Here is an 18,405-nt window from a genome sequence, read left to right as displayed (position 1 = left end):
CTGAGGGGGGCGAGCACGGTGGGCTGAGCGGGCAGGGACGGCTTCGTGGGCATGGAAGACACAGCCTCAGAATTCATGATCTAGGACTGCTTTCCATGAACCCCCAGTGAGAATTCTCAGAATATTTGCTACTTTTGTTTTTTTTTAGGCTTCCTGAATCACCTTCGGGGATATACTGTTTTCTTCTAGCCAGGAGTCCTCCCTGGTTGTTCAGATACAATGAACGTGTCTTTTGGGTGTGACATGCCTAGTACCTTTGGACAGACTTGCCTGGCAGGACAGGTTGGCCAGGAATCTCTTGAATGTCCGTGCTTGGGCTTCTCCCTTGTCCATGAAACAGAGTATTTCTGTTTATTTGTGGGGCACATCTTTGGCTATTTCATCCATCTGTCCATCCACTTGGCCACCTATCCATCCATCCACCCACCTGTTCATCCACCCGTCCATCCACCCATCCATCCACCCACCCATTTACCCATCCATCCATCCATCCACCTATTCATCCATCCATCCTTCTGCCCACACAACTGCCCATCCAACCATCCACCCATCCATCCGTCTACCCACTCATCCACCCATCCTTCCATCAATTCATCCAACCAGCCACTCAACATTCTTTAAATGCCTACCATGCTCCAAGCATCACGTTCAGCTCTAGGAATACAAGAATGAGTAAGGTGCAGTCCTTGTCCTCAGAGAGTGCCCATGTGGTATGAGAAGCAGACTGCAGACACCCAGAAAGTTCAGGTGGAGTCATCATTTCCTTTAAAGGCCAGAGGGAAGGGCCTAAGGCATGTCGCATCACAGAATATGGCATGAGCAAATAACAGTAATGCATTGCTTGGATGCACAGGCTCGGTGAGGTGGCGTTAGGACTGAGTACTGAGGAAGGCTGAACACTGGCTGGAGAGGAGGGAAGGGCCTTTTGGACAGAGCCAACAGCCTGGACGGGGGCGAGGGCCCGGACTGGCTGGGATGGCGCTGGGAGGCAGCAGCGAGCTTCAGAGTTGCCGGAGTCTGCACTGCTGGAAGGGGGAGAGGGGCTGGAGGGGGACCAGAGGCCGCTGGGGATTGGAGCACCTCGTGTGTCCCACACAGGACTGCCCTGTGCTCACGAAGGACAGTAAACGGCCAAGGAGGATGGTTCTGTGGACTCAGCTTCCACGCCCTGCGTGGCATCCTGGCACGTCCACAGCCGCTTAAGAGGAGGATCCGGGAGCAGAAAGGGAGGACGGCCCCATGCCACGTGCTCGGAGCCCCCGAGAGAGGGACAGCCCACCCTGAGAGCCCGCCCGGTTCCCCTGCACCCTGACCTCGCTCCTTCCCTCGGGGGTGGGTCCCTCCTCCACAAGGCCAGTCCCCTTTGTTTTCATCCTCCGTCTCCGTCTTCAGCATCAGGGGAGTGAGGAAGACGCCCAGGGGTGATTCTGGCCCCGACTGAACAACTTCAGGAGGAGGGCGAGGGGTGGCCCTGGTTTCACAGACTTGCTGGCCTCGGGCCAGCCACGGCCCTTAAACAGAGCGTCTAAGAAGATGTCCCCTGGGCTCCTTCTGGCCTGGGGGTGGTGTGGTGCCAGCTTCAGCAGGGCTTCTTGTGCAAGACTTCTCCCCTCCCCTTCTGCCTCCCCCCCTGCTCCATCAGCCCGTGGTGCAGCCAGCAGTGGCTGAGAACCACCCTGTCCGCCCGAGCAGAAGAGGACCATGGGCCTCAGGAGCGCTGCTCCAGTTACCGCGTGCTTCCCAGGATAGCACGGTCCGAGTGACATCATTCCCTTACGATGCACGTCCTTTAGGTCAGTTCCACACAGAGGGCCGTGGACTCCCCTGACTGGTGTTTTGGTCCTTACTGTCATGGCCTCTAGTTCAGACGCACACGTTCCAGGAGCCTGCTGTCTCGTTCTGCAGCACTGGCGCGGGGCGGGGGGCAGGGCAGAACGCGTGGCCTCTCCGTGGCTCTTGGAGCCAGGTGGGGGTGACAGAGACCCCGCCTGCTCATGCCTGCCGACCACAGGAGGCCCAGCAGGGCGTCACCACTGCCTCGGGGGCGTCAGTTACCCAGCGTTTGCTGTACCTCACGAGGCGCTGCAGACACTTTTCCATTCATCCTTCCAAAGCATCCAGCCATTGGTTTTTGACAAACACTCACTCAGTGAAGTGCCCTGTGGTCAGTGCTGCGAGGGACAGATGAATTGTCACCCCTGGTGGAGAGTGAGCTCAGAGCGGCACGGGGCAGGCCTGGAAGGAGGTCTGGAGGTCGGAGCCCGAGACGGGAGGCTTAGCGGACTCACCTGGAGGTCAGAGGGCTCAGCCAGAGGACAGGGCGCTGCAGGGCCAGGAGCAGCACGAGGGAATGTCCACATCCCTGCCACGTCAGCCACACGACCACAGAGCAGCCGTACCCCAGCACACGCACACGCGCACGCACACAGCTCTGCAACAGAGCGATGCTACAAAGGCCCCCTTGTTCCGAGCGCAGTTCCAGGACTTGCTTGCAGATGCGTCCAGCTTTGTTGCAACAAGATTTGTCAGGTTTTGAGTGGGCTGGTGCTGTGTGAGTCGCCTGCTGACAGAGGCTGCTCCTGAAATCCAGCGGTTCCTTCCAGTCTGGTTCAGGCGGAGGAGGCCTGACTCCCTGTAGGTCGGCGCCCATCCTGGGGTGCAGGGGTCGCCTCCCGGGCGGGGCTTCGGCGACTCTGGGGGACGCAGGTGCCGCCTCTTGGGCTCTCTGGCTGTGGCGACACCCTGTGGCCTGACTTGGAACTGCACCCTGGTAGTGGTGGTCCCTGCTCCGCGGCTGCTGGCCCTTCTGCCCTTTATCCTCTGTTGCTGCCGCTCTCCTGTTCTGCTTTTTCTCCTTTTCTCCCCTGTAGGCTCGGCTTTGCAGCTGGAGAGGCCGGTTCGCTTGCCCTTGGGGAAGTACTTTTTCAGGCCGGGCGAGATGCCTCGAGTCGCAGGAAATCCGTGCTTTGGGGGATGGCCCTCGCCAGCCAGAGCCGGCTTTCTGCCCGTGTAAGTGGAGCGTGCTTTAGGAGCGAGCCCCTCTTCGCCAGGGGTGCCAGGTGGCGGCAGTGCACGGGGACGGAGGGAGCTGGCTCGCCGTGGTTGGGCAGGGTCTGCCAGCGTGGACCGAGAAGGCTGTGCGGACAGGCCCTGGTTCTGGGGCGGTGGGAGTGTGTTCTGTTTGTCCCCTGGGGCAGAGGGGTGTCTGTAAGGACAAAGGCGGGTGGTGGTCTGAGGCCTGTTCAGTGTGCCGAGGGGAGGGGTGTGGAACCAGCCAGACAGCCCCGGGCATAAATCCTCGCTTTGCCTCTTAAGAGCTCATCTGATTTTAGGCAAATCACCCGGAACTGTTCTCTCCTGTTTCTGTTTTCTGGTACAGTGAAGCTACGAGATGGGGAGGGGACAGGATGGGTCCCTCCGTGCACATTTTTTAAAGCTGCCCTTTGGTGAGTGTCTCTGTGCTGGGCGCAGCCGTAAGCTCCCACCGAGGACCATTTCGTGAAACCCCTGCAGCAGGCCCGTGCGGGGTCCCGTCGTGGTCCCCGCTGCACACGGGTACGCCACCTGCTGGGTGACCTGGCCGCGAAGCGCAGGGGCAGGATGGGACCCAGGGTGTCCAGATGGACACTGAAGTGGGATCGCAGCCCCGTGTGGCCGCGCCTTCCCGGGGTTTGTGGTTCTCTCCAAGGCTGGGCGTCTCTTCTGAAAGACGGTATGTTAAGGTCCCTATTTCTCCTCCTCCTCCTCAAGCTTTTCTTCCTTCTCCGCCCAGTGTCTGCAGGGTCAGGAAAGGAGGAGGGACGCGCCTGTGGGCTTGAGAGAAGTTGGAGCTGATCTCTGGATCTCTGGAGGCCGCAGGGCTTCCCGGGGCCCACGGTGGCCACCTCTTACCCAGAGCAGGGATCTCCGGGCCGAGCTGCCATGAGGGCTGGGCAGGACGCACCAGCCAGGCGACATCTGCGTCCTCAGACAGGCTTCTGAGCTGGGTGCTGGGGATTCAGACCAGCTCCGCCCTTGGGGAGGGTTCCCTGACCGCCCAGGAGGCGGACATGGGCATCTCGGCCATACTCCACCCCAAAGGATGTGGGCACAGGGGGCTTGTAGTCAGGTGACTGCACTGGCTCTTAGGGGGTATGAGTGGCTGGGCGGGGGCGGGGGACCCGGGATGGAGGAAGGGCAGGCTTGTGGGCTGAGACAGGGCGTCGGGGAAGAGAAGTGAGGCTCAGTTGGGGGCACACACTCCATCCTTTCCGGAGAGTGGATGAGGGGGAGTGGGAGAGGCTGAGCTGGCCCCGGCGCCTGCGTCGCCTTACAGACCGCACCAGCCCTGGCCCTGCTCGCCACCCCGTGGGGGCCTCTGGCTTCGCCACGCGCCTGGGTGGGTACTGAGGGAGGACCAGCCCTCCACAGACACTGCGGATGAAGCAGGTACTTGTCCTGCCACCGGGCCCAGCCTGGCCGCGTGAGTGCTCCCTGGCCCGTGCCCCAGTTCAGGGCTGTGGTTTTGTGTGGAACCTCCCCTTCCCCATCCTCCCGGTGTCCAGCCTGCCGTCTCCCTGCCCTCTCCCCAGGCTGGGCCCACGCCAGCTAAGGACCCATCGTGTCCGTCCCGGAAGACCCACCTGTCTTTGGGACAGTCAGGACCCCGATTTTAATGTTGGTTTCATCTGCCTTTGAACTGGAGGCAGGCGGGGGCGGCGATGAGAGAACAAAAGACGGTGTTTACTCAGCTCCCCGTCCGGCGTCCCTGAGTGTGGTACTGAATATTCCAGGAATCTCTGAACTGATTAACTCCTGATCGCACCTGCGGCTTCTGCAGGGCGGTCACCTGGCGGCCCGGACTAGTTCGGCATCTCAGCCCTCGTGGGTGTGCTGGCCCCGGGAGCCCGTGCCACCACGTCCCGCGTGCCCCGTGGCCCGAGGGTTACTGGTCTGGAAGGCCTTTCGGCAGCTAGATGACATGGCCCTTGAAGGACTGCTGCTCAGTGCCTGCCCCGTCTCGTCCTGATCCCACTGCTTCTCGTGGTGCCAGGAGACTGTCGTCCCCCTCCCCCACCCCAGCTCTCTCCACATCTGAGACTGAAGGAACAGAGAGGGCTGAGGAGAGGCTGCTGGCCGCAGGCGGAGCTTGTGCCAAAACGCTTGTGTCCGGTTGGTTACTTGGGCCGCTGTTATTTTCTGTGCGCACGTGCGCCCGCGCATGTGTGTGTGTGTGTGTGTGTGTGATTTACTGAAACCCTTTCTCTTTCTCATTTCTCCCCCCTTTCCTTCCCTGATTTAGGTTTCTTGAGATCCAGAAGCCCAGGCTCTGTAAGTTGCTCCGTATCCTGGCCTTCGCTTATCCCTACACCTGGGATTCCCTCCCCATCTTCTCCAGGGTAAGGGCCCGGCTCCATCCCCTCTCTGCCTGTTGGCAACACCAGGCAGTCAACTGTGTCCTGAGCTCTGGGGGTCAAAGCACTGTCCTGGTCACAGTAGGACACGTGGGAGTTGAGCCCCAGCTGCTTCCAGAATGACACTTGCAGACTAGTTAGCAGACGGCATGAACACAGAGGCCAGTCAGTGGCCAGTGCTGACCAGGGGCCCTGGAGCAATCCTGGAGGGCTGGGCAGAGGAGGGGCCTGAGGTTTAGCAGAGCAACCAGGAGAGCAGGCTCTGGAGGCAAATCTCTAGTATTTATTCCCCACAAGACTTTGGGCAAGTTGTCTGTCGTCTTGGTGCCTTGGTGGTTAATAACCTCCTTTCCTCAGCTGCGGGGAGGATCACACGAGACAGTGTGGACAGTGCTGGCACGTGGCAATATTCCTGTGGATACGTCGTCATCTAGTCTCCTCAATTCACGTATTAGTAGTAATGAAAGAAAAAGTATGAATGAAAGTCTTAAAGGACAGATGGGAATTAGATGAAGAACACGAAGAAGAAAGTCCATGTGTTCTCAAATCAGATGGGCCTGAGTTCAAATCCCAGTCCCTCTGCTCACTGGCCCTGTGACCTCAGGCAATGCACACAACCTCTCTGAGCCTCAGTTTCCTCCTCTGTAAATGAGGCTGATGTCTCTTCCTTCACAGAGGGCGAGAGGGGGTTCATCAAAAAAGAGATCTGTGGGCTCAGCAGTGCCCGGCCCAGGCTCCCAGAGTGGGAGTCCCCTCCCAGAGGGAGTCTGAGCTGAGACGGCAGGGCCGGGTGAAGGAGAGGCGTCCAGTCGCTCCACCAGCTGAGGCCCCGAGCTCGTGCCCCATGCCCAGCCTGTGCGGGCCTGGGGGAGACCCAGGGACGGGGACGCAGCCCATCCCCGCGACGCCGTCCCAGCAGGAACACGGGAAACCAGGGCAGAGAGAACAGGCCGGTCCCACGGGCCACGGAAGCCCACAGCGCAGCTCCTGTGTTAGCACGAGCCCCATGTGCCGCGGACGGCGGGCAGCGGTGGGGGGGGTTCTTCTCCTGAACGGCGCCGTTGCTGAGCTAATCGGTTCTGGAATCAGCCTGACTTCACTACTGATTAGTGGTTGGCAAGACTCCCTCCAGCCCAGTTTCCTCACCTGCAAAAGGGGAGAAACGGAGTCTGCCTTGGGGTCACTGCTGAAGCGCCAATGAATGATGCAGGTGGAAGGCCTGGCCTGGCGCCCTCGGCAAGTGGCGGACACGCAGAAACCATACCTCACTCCAAACAGGACAGCGGCTGGAGTCAGTGCTTTCTGACGACCCGGAAGCCTTCCCGGGGCTCCTGGGCCTCCACGCCCTGGCTGGAGAGCGTCGCTGAGGCGGCGTGCTGCTGGGCGTGAGCGCGAGTGTGAGCAGGCCGGCTTCGCGGCGCTCACAGCCCCCCCGCCCGGGGAGGGGCAGCGCCGTGTCTGACGGGACCCGTCTTCCTTTCCTCCCTTCTGTTCTTTCTTTCTTTTTATGTAATGAAATAACCCAAAGGCCCTCACGAGCATGCGGGGGATTAAACTGCAATCTCCCTGGGTCTCCATCCGCTCAGAATGGGAGGCCTGCTCACACAGCCCCCAGGGCCCCCTTTCCAGCACAGGCCTGGGCCGGGGAGGGCCTCGGCCGAGTCCACACACCTGTGCAGAGGTGCCTGCAGCCTCCTCGCGAGGCCTGACGTGTCTTTGAATACCTGCAGCTGTTCCTGCTCCCCGGGGGGAGTGCACAGAATGAAGCCACCCTGTACCACCAGAAGCACATGGCCATGACCCTCCTGGCCTCCTTCTTCTACTCCGCACATCTGCCGGAGCGCCTGGCCCCTGGCCGCTTCGACTACATCGGTGAGTGCGGGCGGCCTGGGGTTGGGGGTCCCATCACAAGGGAGGCTGGGCAGGGAGAGAAGCAGTTCTTCAGAAAGTTCTCCGGGCACAGACCACGGGCAGTGAGCGGTCAGGTGGGATGGTGGGGGATGGAGAGCAGGAGGGTCTGGGATTCTGGAGCGTTCCTAACTGGTGTGGGGCCAGGAGAGTCCTAGGATTACCCTGGCGTGAAATCCCGTTATTAAGTGAACATTGAAGGCAGCTGTGGAGGAACAGGAGCGCCCGAGGGCGGAAGCCTCGAGGACACCAGCTGGTAGGGGGCTATGCGGAGGAGGGGAGAGTCCTCTGCTTGTTCAGGTGGGTGTGATGGGCCAGGGATGGTGGCAGCAGTGGTTCTCGGGATGACCCTGGACCAGCAGCGTCAGCATCCTCCGGGAACATGCAGGTTCTCTGCGCCTCCCACCAGACGTCCCATCGCAGAATCGTGTGGGCTGGGCCGGGCGCTCCCTGGGGAGCTGTGTGATTCTCCGGCGAGCCTGAGCTCACTCAAGCTGGAAAACAGTGTGGAGAGGAGGTGTCAGAGCCACAGTGGTCCACTCACTCCTGCCGGCAGGGTTCCTTCCTCTCTGTCTTGGGAAGTGGGTGGCGGGGCAGAGCGTGTCTCCTGGACCCCAGCTCTGGGACTGGTTGGAGGAGGGGCCTTGGGCCACTGCTGGCGAGGCTGATGCATCCTGGGATGAGAGCTCCTCAGATAAGCGGTCGTGGGGCTCGCTGGTCTACCGTGGTGGGCAGGAGCCCCCGCCTCCCCAAGCCCACTTTGCCCGTGAGCGCCCACGTCCTCCCACCTAAGACATGCGGCCAACAGTTTGCTTTGTTCGCTCTGATGAGAGCCTATCCCGCTCTCTGGCCGAAGGGATTACAAGAAGCAAAATGCTTAGAGGGCTGTTTTCAGAAGAGGGGAGACAAGAGGACCGGGAGCGGGAGGGAGCCCGCCGGAGCGACCACACCCCAGCCCGGCCCCACGGAGTGGAGGCGGGTGGTGGGAAGTCTGGGCGCGGCAGGAAACGGCCCTGGGCCTTGCCCTGCCCACTCTGGACTCTCAGTAACCGTTTATTTATTCGCCCTCATCTGTCCTCTTGGGCCTAGAGCAGAAAGGCGTCCCTCGAGGGGGAAACTGCCGGAGAGCAGTTCAGGACAGATCTTCCACTGGTTGTGGAGAGCCCCCCGCCAGACGGAGGGAGCAGGGAGGGTGTCCGTCTCCAAGGCCCACAGGGAGCCCCTCCCACCCCTGCCCGGGCAGTACCGGGACCTCTTCCTGCTGCAGCCACAGCCCCGTCTGTCAAGTCAGCGCTTGTGGCCGCTTCGCCTTTTTATCTCCTGCCCTAACGGGGACAGATTTGCGCCTCAGTTGGTGAGTGCCCCAGTCACCTCCAGCTCGGCCCTGTGTCCTTGGAGAGCACGGCTCTCGGCTGGATAAGGAGCCAGAGCGGCTCACACGCAGCTCTGGAGACGGTTCACAGCCTGTGAGTGTGGTTGGTAAGGCCGGGCTGGCCCTGCGGCACAGCTTCCCCGGGGGATGCAGACCGGGGCCCCCTGCCGCCCACTCGGCTCTCCTGCCCTGCTCGGCAGCGCGGCGGCCAGGCTGGTCCCTCCTGGGGCGCGGTCACTGAACTCCTGGGAGGACAGCCCTGAATTCTCGCTGCTGTTCTGTTTCGCTTGAACTGAGGGAGAACCCTGTTTACCCCTCAGGTTGCATCAGTGAGCTAGGGCTGCGTGACGGGGACCAGCCTGGCGGCTGAACCGGCAGGTCCTTTCCTCGTAGCTCTGGAGGGGAGAGGCCCGAGGCCGGGCGGGCGGCAGGGCCAGTGTCTCCAGGCGCAGGCGGCCTTCTCCATCCGCCTGCACGCGTGCGTGCCCCGCCCTAATCGCCTCTTCTTACAAGGACGCCAGGCAGGGTGGGTCCTGTGCTCCTGGCCTCATCTTCACTTGTCTTCAGAAGGTCACCTTCTGAGGTACGGGGGTTAGGACTTCCAGGTGCACATCTGGGAGAGGGAGACAGAAGTCAGCCCGTGAACTGTGTGGTCTCCCCTTACTCCTGGTGTCTGAGGGTCGTCCCCGAAGCCGCCCCCAGCCCTGGGCGGTGCGCTCCTCTTCCCACCAGCTCAGCACCTCCCTGCCACTCCCCCCACCGCCTGCTGAGCCCCACCCTCTGTGGAAGTGTCCCTGGTGAGCGGGGCTCCTGCAGGTCCCCGGCGAGGAAGAGCCCTGGTCACGTCTGGGGTTAACCAGCAGCAGGCAGAGGAGGACTGCGTCAGCAGCCACAGAAAGTGCGACGGCTGTTCCTCCGGCCCCAAGGTCGGGCTCTGAGCTGCGTAGTGCTGGCCTGCAAGAGGTACCCTTGCTGTTAGTAGAGCTGTTCACGTGAAAAACAGGACCGGTAGACAAGTTGTTTTAAAAATGGATTTGGTTTGTTCTGGTGGCCTTTTTATTTTTCTCATGTTACCTTTGAAAGATAAATTTATTAAAGCATATATTATCACATAATTCTTTAATTTCAAGTATACAGTTCAGTGATTTTCTTAGTAAATTCACCACATTGTCCAACCATCATAAACGAGTTTTGGAACGTTCTCATCACCCCCGGCAGCTCCCACCCCTGCCCGAGCAACCACTATCTGCTTTCTGCCCCCATGGAGTTGCCTTTTCTGGACGTTTGGTATAAACAGAATCATCAGTATGTGGCCTCACGTACCGGCTGCTTTTCCTCTGCGCGATGGTTTTGCACGTCTGCCGTAGCGCGCACCCGTCCGGACGTCTTTCCTTGCTGATTGGTGGCCTCCTGTGTGTCTGCCGTAGGTCACAGCCACCAGCTCTTCCACGTGTGCGCGGTCCTGGCCACGCACATGCAGATGGAAGCCGTACTTCTGGACAAGACTCTGAGGAAGGAATGGCTCCTGGCCAACTCCAGGCCCCTGCTGCTCCCTCACATAGCTGGAGCCGTCCTCCTGTGCCTCGTCTGCAGCCTGAGCAACATAGTTTATTTCTCAGCTGCTCTGTATCGGATTCCCGAGCCAGAATCACTTAAAAAAGAAACATGATTCAGAGCATAAGCCCTCTGTGCCAAATGTCACCATCAAGCCTACGACATCCTAAGCCCCCGAGCCAGGGGTGTGGTTCTAGTTTACAGTGGCCGAAAATATTTATGGAGCTTGGTGTCTTGGCACTTTTGAGTGGCTTCCTGTCAATAAGGTGTTCAACGGGGGGTGTCTCTGGGTGTGCAGTGGTTCTGCATGTGTGATTTTAAAGGGGGAACATGGGTCCAAGTTGGTCCTCAGGCAGGCACACCACTAATGTTTCACGAAGCGTTAGCTTTGTTTAAAGTGAGCTCGCCAGCTCTATCTCAGCAGTTGGAGCGGGCCCACCGCCCTGCAGCTGCACATGAAGTAGTTGCTTTGTGCTTCCCTGCCCTCGCGGTGGGCCTCTGAGGACAGAATGCGCTTCATCTGCTGAGTCTCACGCAGCAGAGTCTCTCCGGGGGCTCCCACCGTGGGAGGAGGATGAGCTGGAACTACCGCCCAGTAGGGGAACCTGAGAGAGAGGAGGCCGGGTGCGTGGGAGCCCCGGGCGGGGAAGGAGCCTGGTTGGGGAGGGGTCTCATCTTTTCCCCACCTGCGAAGGGGCCGGGCAGGAAGAGCCCTCTCTCCCGACGAGCCCGCCCCGCCTTGCAGAGCAGCTCCGAAGTCATATGGACTTGGATTTTCTTGATCCAATTTTCTTAATCGTGCGTTCTGCTTTGCTCTGCTTTCTTGTCGTGGGTTCGGTGCCGCGGGTGTCCGGCGGCGCAGGGGAAGTGTGCCCCCCGGGGCGCCGGCTAAGCCAGCCCCAGCTGGCGGTGCTCGGCCCTCAGCTTTTAAACCAGTGACTGTATGTTGCCTCAGCATTTCATAGGTGCAAAATGCAGCGTTTGCGTGCGGAGGACGCTGAAGGCCTTGCCAGAGAGACGGAAACACTTGGTGAGCTTGTGCCAGTGCAGGTTCCCCCGGGCATAGCCAGAGACCCTGTTTTACTAGCTTAAAACGTGGGTTTCCTGGAGAAGGTGTGCGCTGGAGCGAGTCCCCTGGGTGCTTCTAAGCCAGGAGGGCCACGGGCCGAGCTCGAAGACAGACGCGCTGGCGTCACAGATTCCAGAGGGCACTGGGCTATCAGCTTGGTTTCAGTCGGTCTAACTTCAGCAGCTCACCACCTCATGGTGAGTCAGTCCCCTGCCTTCCACTCCGTGTGGTGCTAAAAGGCCGAGTGTTTTCTCATCTGTTGCGTGAGTAATTAAGGTCCCGTATCTCATGGGGTCTTCACAGTGTACAGAAATGCTGACGCAGAACAGGTTTTAACGGAGGCCCGTCAACCCCTGACGTGCACTTGGGAATGGCTTAAGGGGCTGTCCGCCACAGCTGACTCAGGAGCACCCCCGTATCTTGGAGCACTGCCTCTGTGGTGGACTGGCCCAGACACCCGAATGGGCTTGGAAACTGCTCACCGCTCAGTCCTCTGGGGACAAGTAACAATTTACATTGGCTGAGAGTGGTCAAGAAATATGATTCATTAGCTGTGTTACCCGTTTACTTCCTCTGGGGACGGCAGACTGATAAAATGACGTGGGCTGGTAAATTTTTGGTACATCAATTGCAAGCTGCACAACAGAATTTGATTTTGGCAAGAGGCTGACGCTGCAGGTGGCATCTTACTCCAGCAGGGCCTGTGGGCTTCTGTCTTGTCTTGCTGTAAGTTCGGGTCAGTTTTATGGTGAACAAAGGCACAGAGTTTAAACACCCTACTCTAGTGACGCCAGAGGCACGAAGCCTTTTACATTCTCTTGTTGGCAGAGAGCAAAATAATGTTCTTCGCTTAGCTCAGAAACAGTTGAAAGATAACGGTGACTAATTTGAAGGACTTGGATTATTTAGAAGTTACGCTGCTTCTCCAGCATGGTTAATGAGGAAGATGAAATGGCAAGCTTTAAGTCAACAATATCAGACCAGTGTCCCCTAATGTTTTTATAAGTTTGGTAAACCTAGTCCCATCGTACACTTTTGGACAGTGTTACAAACTAAAATTTTGTAACATTTTGTAATACACTGATTTGGAAGCTTATAATGTCGAGTGAGAATATATTATATGGGTTCAAATCTATTAATTATTAAGTATTATGAGGTTGGATGTGGGTGTAGTTTTGCCCAAGCCATTCCGGAAATTCAACAAGGTTGGCAGGGGGTCAGTTGAAACCCCACTGGAGAAATGTCTTTTAATGTAGCCGTTCTCAGTTTTTTGGTTTCAATATGCTTTAGAGGCTTCCCATCCTCCCACTGTGGCGACTGCTCCCCAGGGCCTTGTCTCCTAAAGGGAGGGGTCAAGGTGGGCAACTCCTAAAGGGGTGTGCCTCGTCCTCCTCCCCCTGCTTGAGAAGCACCACCCTGACACTTACCGGGGGTCGTCGCTGGGGTAAGACTGAGCGCGTCTGAATGAGGCCGCTCAGTCAGCGCCTCTCCCTCCACTCCCAGATGGGGGAGCTGCATTTCCCATTGCTCAGCTTCTAAATAGGTCTCCTCTTCTTTCTAAAGACATGAACTTGTCATTGTGGGTTAGAATTAGCAGTGGGATGTTTAGCAGCCTTTTGGATACACAGTGATTTAAATATTTGGTCTGCAGTCTTCCTCAAAGTGTTCTTGGTGGAGACGTTCTGTGGAAGGCAGGGTGGGGGCCGCTGCTGCTGTCAGATATGTTGGAGAAACTCTTCATTTGGACCTGCTGTCTGTAAAGTTCGTTTTGGCCCCAGTGCCCTTTTTATATGTAACCCCTGTTAACGCCGCATAACAACACTTTACAGCATTGAATGAACGCCAGCCTCTGGTCTTCCAGTCGGCCATCCGTTAGGGATGAGAAGGCAGAGACCTGCTTCCAAACTCAGAGGTGTTCTTCCAGCTTACACTAATGTCTGGTTTTCTTAAACTGTGTGAAAGAAAAATAAAATTTATTTATGATAATAAAGGCCTCCTGGTTCTCATCTGGTTTGGGTGCATTTCACTGAGCACACTGCAAACATGTTCCCTCGTCGTGGGCAGCAGAGTCCCGTACGCGTGCGGACTGTTAAATCAGTCGGCGAATGTTTACTTAGTACCTGGTGCCTGTAGGACAAACCCCGCCCTAGGGACTGGCGGTACGGGGTGAACAAAGACCAAACCAGCCCTCCCTTGTGAGGCTGGTGCCCTGGGCAGTCAGTGGGACACGGGACATAGAAAAATTCAGGTAATGGTACGTGCTGTCAAGAAAACAAGTCTGGTGAGGGGAGAGGTAGGCGTGGGGAAGGGCTGGCGAGATCGGATGGTCGCTCCGATAAACTGACATTTGAGGAGAGACTTGATGGGCGAAAATGAGCCAGCTTTGCCAGCATGTGGGGTGAGTACTTCAGATCGATGCAAGCGCAAAGGCCTTGAGGCCAGCAGGTGTGTGTCTTATTGGAAGGCTGGAAATCAGGCCACTCATTCCTGAAATGTGTAGCTGCGGAAGGCAGGAGCGTGGCTGGACTGGATGACTTCTAAACTTTCTTCTGAACCCTTCCAGGAGACGGCCCAAGGGACTTTCCTGCGGCCCCTTGGTACCTGTATAAATTCTTCACCTCTGCCACAAGTGCCCCTCGGAAAACAGCTGTCCCACACCTTCTCTTTGTGTCAAGTCTAAAACGGGCTTACGTTCTGCCTCCTCCAGAGCATGGAACAAGGAACCTCAGAGATAATTCAGTCCAGCCTTTCAAAAACTTGTTTGATGGTGTCAGATGCACATTCTCAAGTGTAGACTAGCTGGGGGAGGAAGGTGGGGGAGGTGGCCCTGGAGTTCTGAATTTTTATCAAAAGCTCAGGTGATTTTTAATAATATAAGGGAGTTTAAGCAGCACTGATACAGGCCAACCATTCCTTCTCTCTCTCTCTTTTTTTTTTTTTTTTTGATAAAACACCAAATTGTACAAAGAATTCCCCGGTATTCTTCACCCTTGTCGCATTAGACATTTAGGAAACTCTCTGCTCTCCCAGCGGAACACGTGGCTCCATTATCTGCAGTGTGTTTGTTTACTTGCTCAGTCCTGGAATGTGCAGAATGTCGATTCAGAACTGCTAACCCGTGTCTCCAAAAAGGCCTACTAATTAGAATTCAATGTGTGTTTCAAGTTCTTCTTGTCTTGAGCCCAAGGGCATACGCTGCGGTTGAAACCGTTTGAATAACTCTGGGAAAGGATAGCCTCCTTTCTCTGTGAGTGTGTTATTCACTTGCAACGTGGCTCCAATCGTTCGTGGGTTTTCTGTATCAGTTTTACACCCTCCCCCAAGCTTGATTTTATTAATTTGTTTTTTGAGTATGTATAACATTAACATTAATGCCCACTCATTCATTTTACAAGCGGCCTGGGAGAGCTCTGCCCAGGCCTGGGGACGCGGGGTTGCGCTGCCAAGGCCTTTGAGGCCTCGGCTGCGCTGGTGTGCTGGGTGTGTCGCAGACCTCTGGTCTCCATGTTACCACCTTCGCTCAAACCCTCTGGGCTTTGGTAACTTCTGGTGCTTCATGGCTCAGTTCCCCCAGCTGGACTTTTTTAAGGGAGTGTTTGGATTAATTATGGTTTCCAGTCTGGGTAGTGTCAGCCCCTCTTCAGTGATTTGCACAAGACCCACCCCCCCCAGTCTAAAGTTGAACTTACCATGAGACCAGCAAGTCCACCAGAGAAACAGAAATGTCTGCATAAATAACTGTATGCAAATAATCACACCAGTTTCATTCACAATCGCCAAAAAGCAGAAGCAGCCTAGATGTCCATCAGCTGGAGAACGGATAACCGTCATTCGGGGGGGGGGGGGGCCTCTCCGCAATGAAAAGGGAGAAATTACCGACGGACGCGGCACGTGGACGGGTCTCAGAAGCACAAGCTGAGGTACAGCAGAGCCGCTCTTGCGGGGAGGGCGCAGCTCAGTGGTAGAGCGTGTGCTTAGCGTGCACAGGGTCCTGGGTCCAGTCCCCAGCACCTCCATTAACAAACTGAATTCTTAAAACCCTAATTACCCTCAGAAAAAAAAGAAAAAAGAAAAGAAAAGAAAGACATTCTGGAAAAGACAGAACTCTAAGGAAGGAGATCCAGAAAGTGGTGGCCAGCGGCTGGGGACAGAGGCAGCATAGGGAATTTTCTGTGTGACGGGAATACTGTGTGTTTGATTGTGGCAGTGGTCACAGGACGGTGTGTGTTTGTCAGATACACAGACGGCACAAAAGGGTGAATTTTACTGTATGTAAATTACACCTCAATAAACCTGATCTTTTAAGAAGCCTCCCAGTTTTACCCTCTGCTCCTACCCTCCTTTCTGGTCTGGATCTCAAGTTCTAGGGGAAATTGCAAATCTTTTACTGGCTATGGGGAGTGCTTGACCATTTTTGAGTGGAGAAACGATACAACAAATTGGCATTTAAAAAATTAAGTCAGTGAGCTTTAATGAGGATAGAAGTGAAGGAGGAAGAAGAAACCTGTCTGAAGGCTGGGGGTGGTGTCCTTGACTGGGGTGTCCTGTGAAGGGATGGGAGCTTTCATTCCTCCAAACATTGGCGGAGAACCTTCCCTGCTGGGCACCGGAAGCAGCGGTGAGGATGTGGGGATAAGCTGGGAGAGGGGACTGAAAGCAGTGACTGCAAATTGGGATGCGGCTCCAAAGCAAATCAACAGGCTTGGTGACCAGGGGAGAGCAGGGGGCTGTGGACAGAGAGCAGGGGTCCGGCTTCCAGGGCAGGGTTGTTGGCAGAAGATCTGCTGGGAACTGAGGGTAAGGAGCCATTGTCAGAGGAAGGGAAGGAGGAGTGCTTGACAGCAGAGGGAGTGGGGTGTGAGCCCAGGGTGCTCGGGGCCTCACAGCTCATCGAGGCTGAAGGGGTGCAAGGGGAAGGGACAGGTGATGAGCTGGGGAAAGAAGAGTCGCAGGGCCTGTGTGGGTCTCCAACAGTGGGAGCTACCAAAGTTACAAGCAGGGGTCGACGTGATTGGATCTGTGATTTAATGGTGGGCTGGTGGCAAAATGGAGCCTTGACTGGAAGACAGCAGCAGGAAGCCTGCTAGGAGGCTGCTGCAGTCACTCAGACAAGAGGGGTGGTGGCCAAGGGAATGGAGGGAATGGGGGAGATTTGAAGGCTGTTTAGGCGGTAGGGCTGTCAAGTTGAGTGGTGGAACAGAAGGAGAGGCACAAGTCAAAGATGGTACCTGACACTCAGCTTCGGTGGTGGATAGATGGTGATGCCATCCACTGAGGGAGAACACGTTCAGGGGAAGAAATTAGGATATGTTAGGTGTGAGGCGCCTATGGGGCATGCAGGTGGAGAATTCAATAGGCTGTTGGACATACGGGTCTGGAGCTCAGAAGAGCAAATGTGAATCGTGTGTGAAGCCATAGGAGTGGCTGGGGGTGCCTGGGAAGAGGGTGTGGCTAGTAACTACCGGGTCAAAACCCTAAGTCACAACATTTAAGGGAGAAAAAAAGAACTCACAAAAGAGGCTGAGAAAGAAGGGCTGGCATGCTGGGAGAAACAACAAAGGCACAAGAAGAGAGGAATGGGAAATACTTTTTAGTATGTTAAGAGGTAAGTAAGATAAGGGTGTGGTAGGGTCAAATAGTCTTAGCATCAAGGAGGTTTTGACCTTGGTGAGAAGAGTTCCACTGGAGAGACTGAGGCCAAAGCCAGACTGCAGAGTAACCAGCAGCCCAGCCCAATTCCTAAATAATACAGATTCCAGCCTTTCATTTAATAACAAAGTTCTAATGGTTCAAAGACTTAAACATAAAAGACAAATCAATGAAAGCATTAGGAAAAAGTATAAGATAAAAAAAATTATCTTGAGCAGGGAAGACTTTTTCTAGTATGACACAAAACAGAAACCACAAAAGAAAAGCCTCATAAATTTGGCTACTATAAAAATATTTGAACTCAGATTTTGGATGAGGACCAATTTCCTTCATATGTGAAAAGCTTTTACAATCAATAAGAAAAATTAACAACCCAATATAACAAGGAAGCAAAGGATACAAACATGGTTCATAGAGAGAGAAACACAAGTGGCCCTTGAGCATATGAACAAACCCAACCTCATTCATCATAAGAGGAAAAAAATCAGCGATGTGTTTTCCTCTATTAGATCAACATCTACAGAAAAGTTTGGTAGCACTTTGCTGTCTGAGAATGGTAGAGAAACACGTGCTCTCATACGTGGCTGGTGCGATGGTACATTTGGACCTTTACATTTGGAAATACCCGTGAAATACTATGCATGCATATACTCTTTGACACAGCAATTCTGTGTAAGAGGATGAGCTTCCAAGTTTATTCACTGTAACCATGTTTGTAGCTGCAGAGACTGGAATCATCTTTATGTTGAACAACATGGGTAGGAGATACTAATTACGTCCATCCTTACTGGTGTGTGGTCCTGCAGGAAGCAGAGGAGATGGGGCTAGCGTTCCATGAGAGCACAGACGTCGGTGAGTATTCGATAGTCATCACTTCAGGGGCAGAGGTCGAAGTGAGGCAGAATCAGTTCATCTTTGAAAAGAGGAGTTCGGGACGGGGCTCCTCGAGGACAAGCACCGCATTTTACTCATATCGGTACGCTCAGGATCAAGCACTGTGAAGACTTTGGTGAAGCAACGCGTATCGAGGAAAGAGCTGGCGGAATCAGAGAGGCAGGTCCCAGGACAGGCGATGGGGAGAGGCGGGACGCCGAGGCGCTGCGCCGGCCTGGAGGCGGGCGAGCCTGGGACCGCGCGGGGCGCCGCGCCGGGACGGCATTGCTCAGCGCTGGGCCAGCCCCGGCCTCGCCCCTCCACTGGGCTTCCTGCGCTGCGGGCAGGGAAACCCGCAGTCTCCCCATCGGAAATGGAAGGGCTCTGTGGCCTAATATCGGAGCCCGGCTGCCTGCGCAAGCCCGCAGCCCCGCGGCTCAGACGGCCCGCGCCCTTCCAGCGTCGGTCGCCTAGGAGACGAGCGCCGTTTCCGGCGGAGCGGGCGCGCCCCCAAGGCCCCGCCCCTCCCCTCCGAGGCCCCGCCCCTTCCCCGCGGCGGGCGCTGATTGGCCCGTTTGAAATGCGCC

The 18,405-nt window shown here is 56.3% G+C and overlaps 1 protein-coding gene and 1 long non-coding RNA gene across 14 annotated transcripts in view; one reads left to right on the top strand and one right to left on the bottom strand.

Annotated features, from left to right (window-relative positions):
* Window positions 1–10,354, top strand: part of PAQR5 (progestin and adipoQ receptor family member 5) — a 47,776-nt gene extending 37,422 nt beyond the window's left edge. For 6 of the 9 annotated variants that reach the window (XM_072951150.1, XM_072951156.1, XM_072951149.1 and 3 more), the window contains 3 exons: window positions 5,282–5,378; window positions 7,124–7,265; window positions 10,101–10,354. In XM_072951150.1, the coding sequence (XP_072807251.1) occupies window positions 5,282–5,378; window positions 7,124–7,265; window positions 10,101–10,342 (481 nt within the window). In that variant the 3' untranslated portion in view covers window positions 10,343–10,354. Of the gene's footprint in view, window positions 1–1,098; window positions 1,385–5,281; window positions 5,379–7,123; window positions 7,266–8,993; window positions 9,090–9,405; window positions 9,801–10,100 lie in introns of those variants that run through there. The other 3 variants (XM_072951153.1, XM_072951152.1, XM_072951154.1) reach the window with 3 other exon arrangements.
* The window catches only part of LOC140689798 (uncharacterized), a 12,893-nt gene continuing 142 nt past the window's right edge, over window positions 5,655–18,405 (bottom strand). Inside the window, exons 2-3 of one of the 5 annotated variants that reach the window (XR_012064916.1) lie at window positions 6,658–13,247; window positions 5,655–6,539 (exon numbers count right to left, since the gene is read on the bottom strand). This is a non-coding gene — a long non-coding RNA (uncharacterized lncRNA). Of the gene's footprint in view, window positions 13,248–18,405 lie in introns of all 5 variants that reach the window. The other 4 variants (XR_012064917.1, XR_012064915.1, XR_012064918.1 and 1 more) reach the window with 4 other exon arrangements.

Source organism: Vicugna pacos, chromosome 27 (genome assembly GCF_048564905.1).
Source record: "Vicugna pacos chromosome 27, VicPac4, whole genome shotgun sequence".
Classification (NCBI taxonomy): Eukaryota; Metazoa; Chordata; class Mammalia; order Artiodactyla; family Camelidae; genus Vicugna; species Vicugna pacos.
Note: the sequence above shows the minus strand (reverse complement) of the source record. Positions and strands in the feature narration are given on the sequence as shown.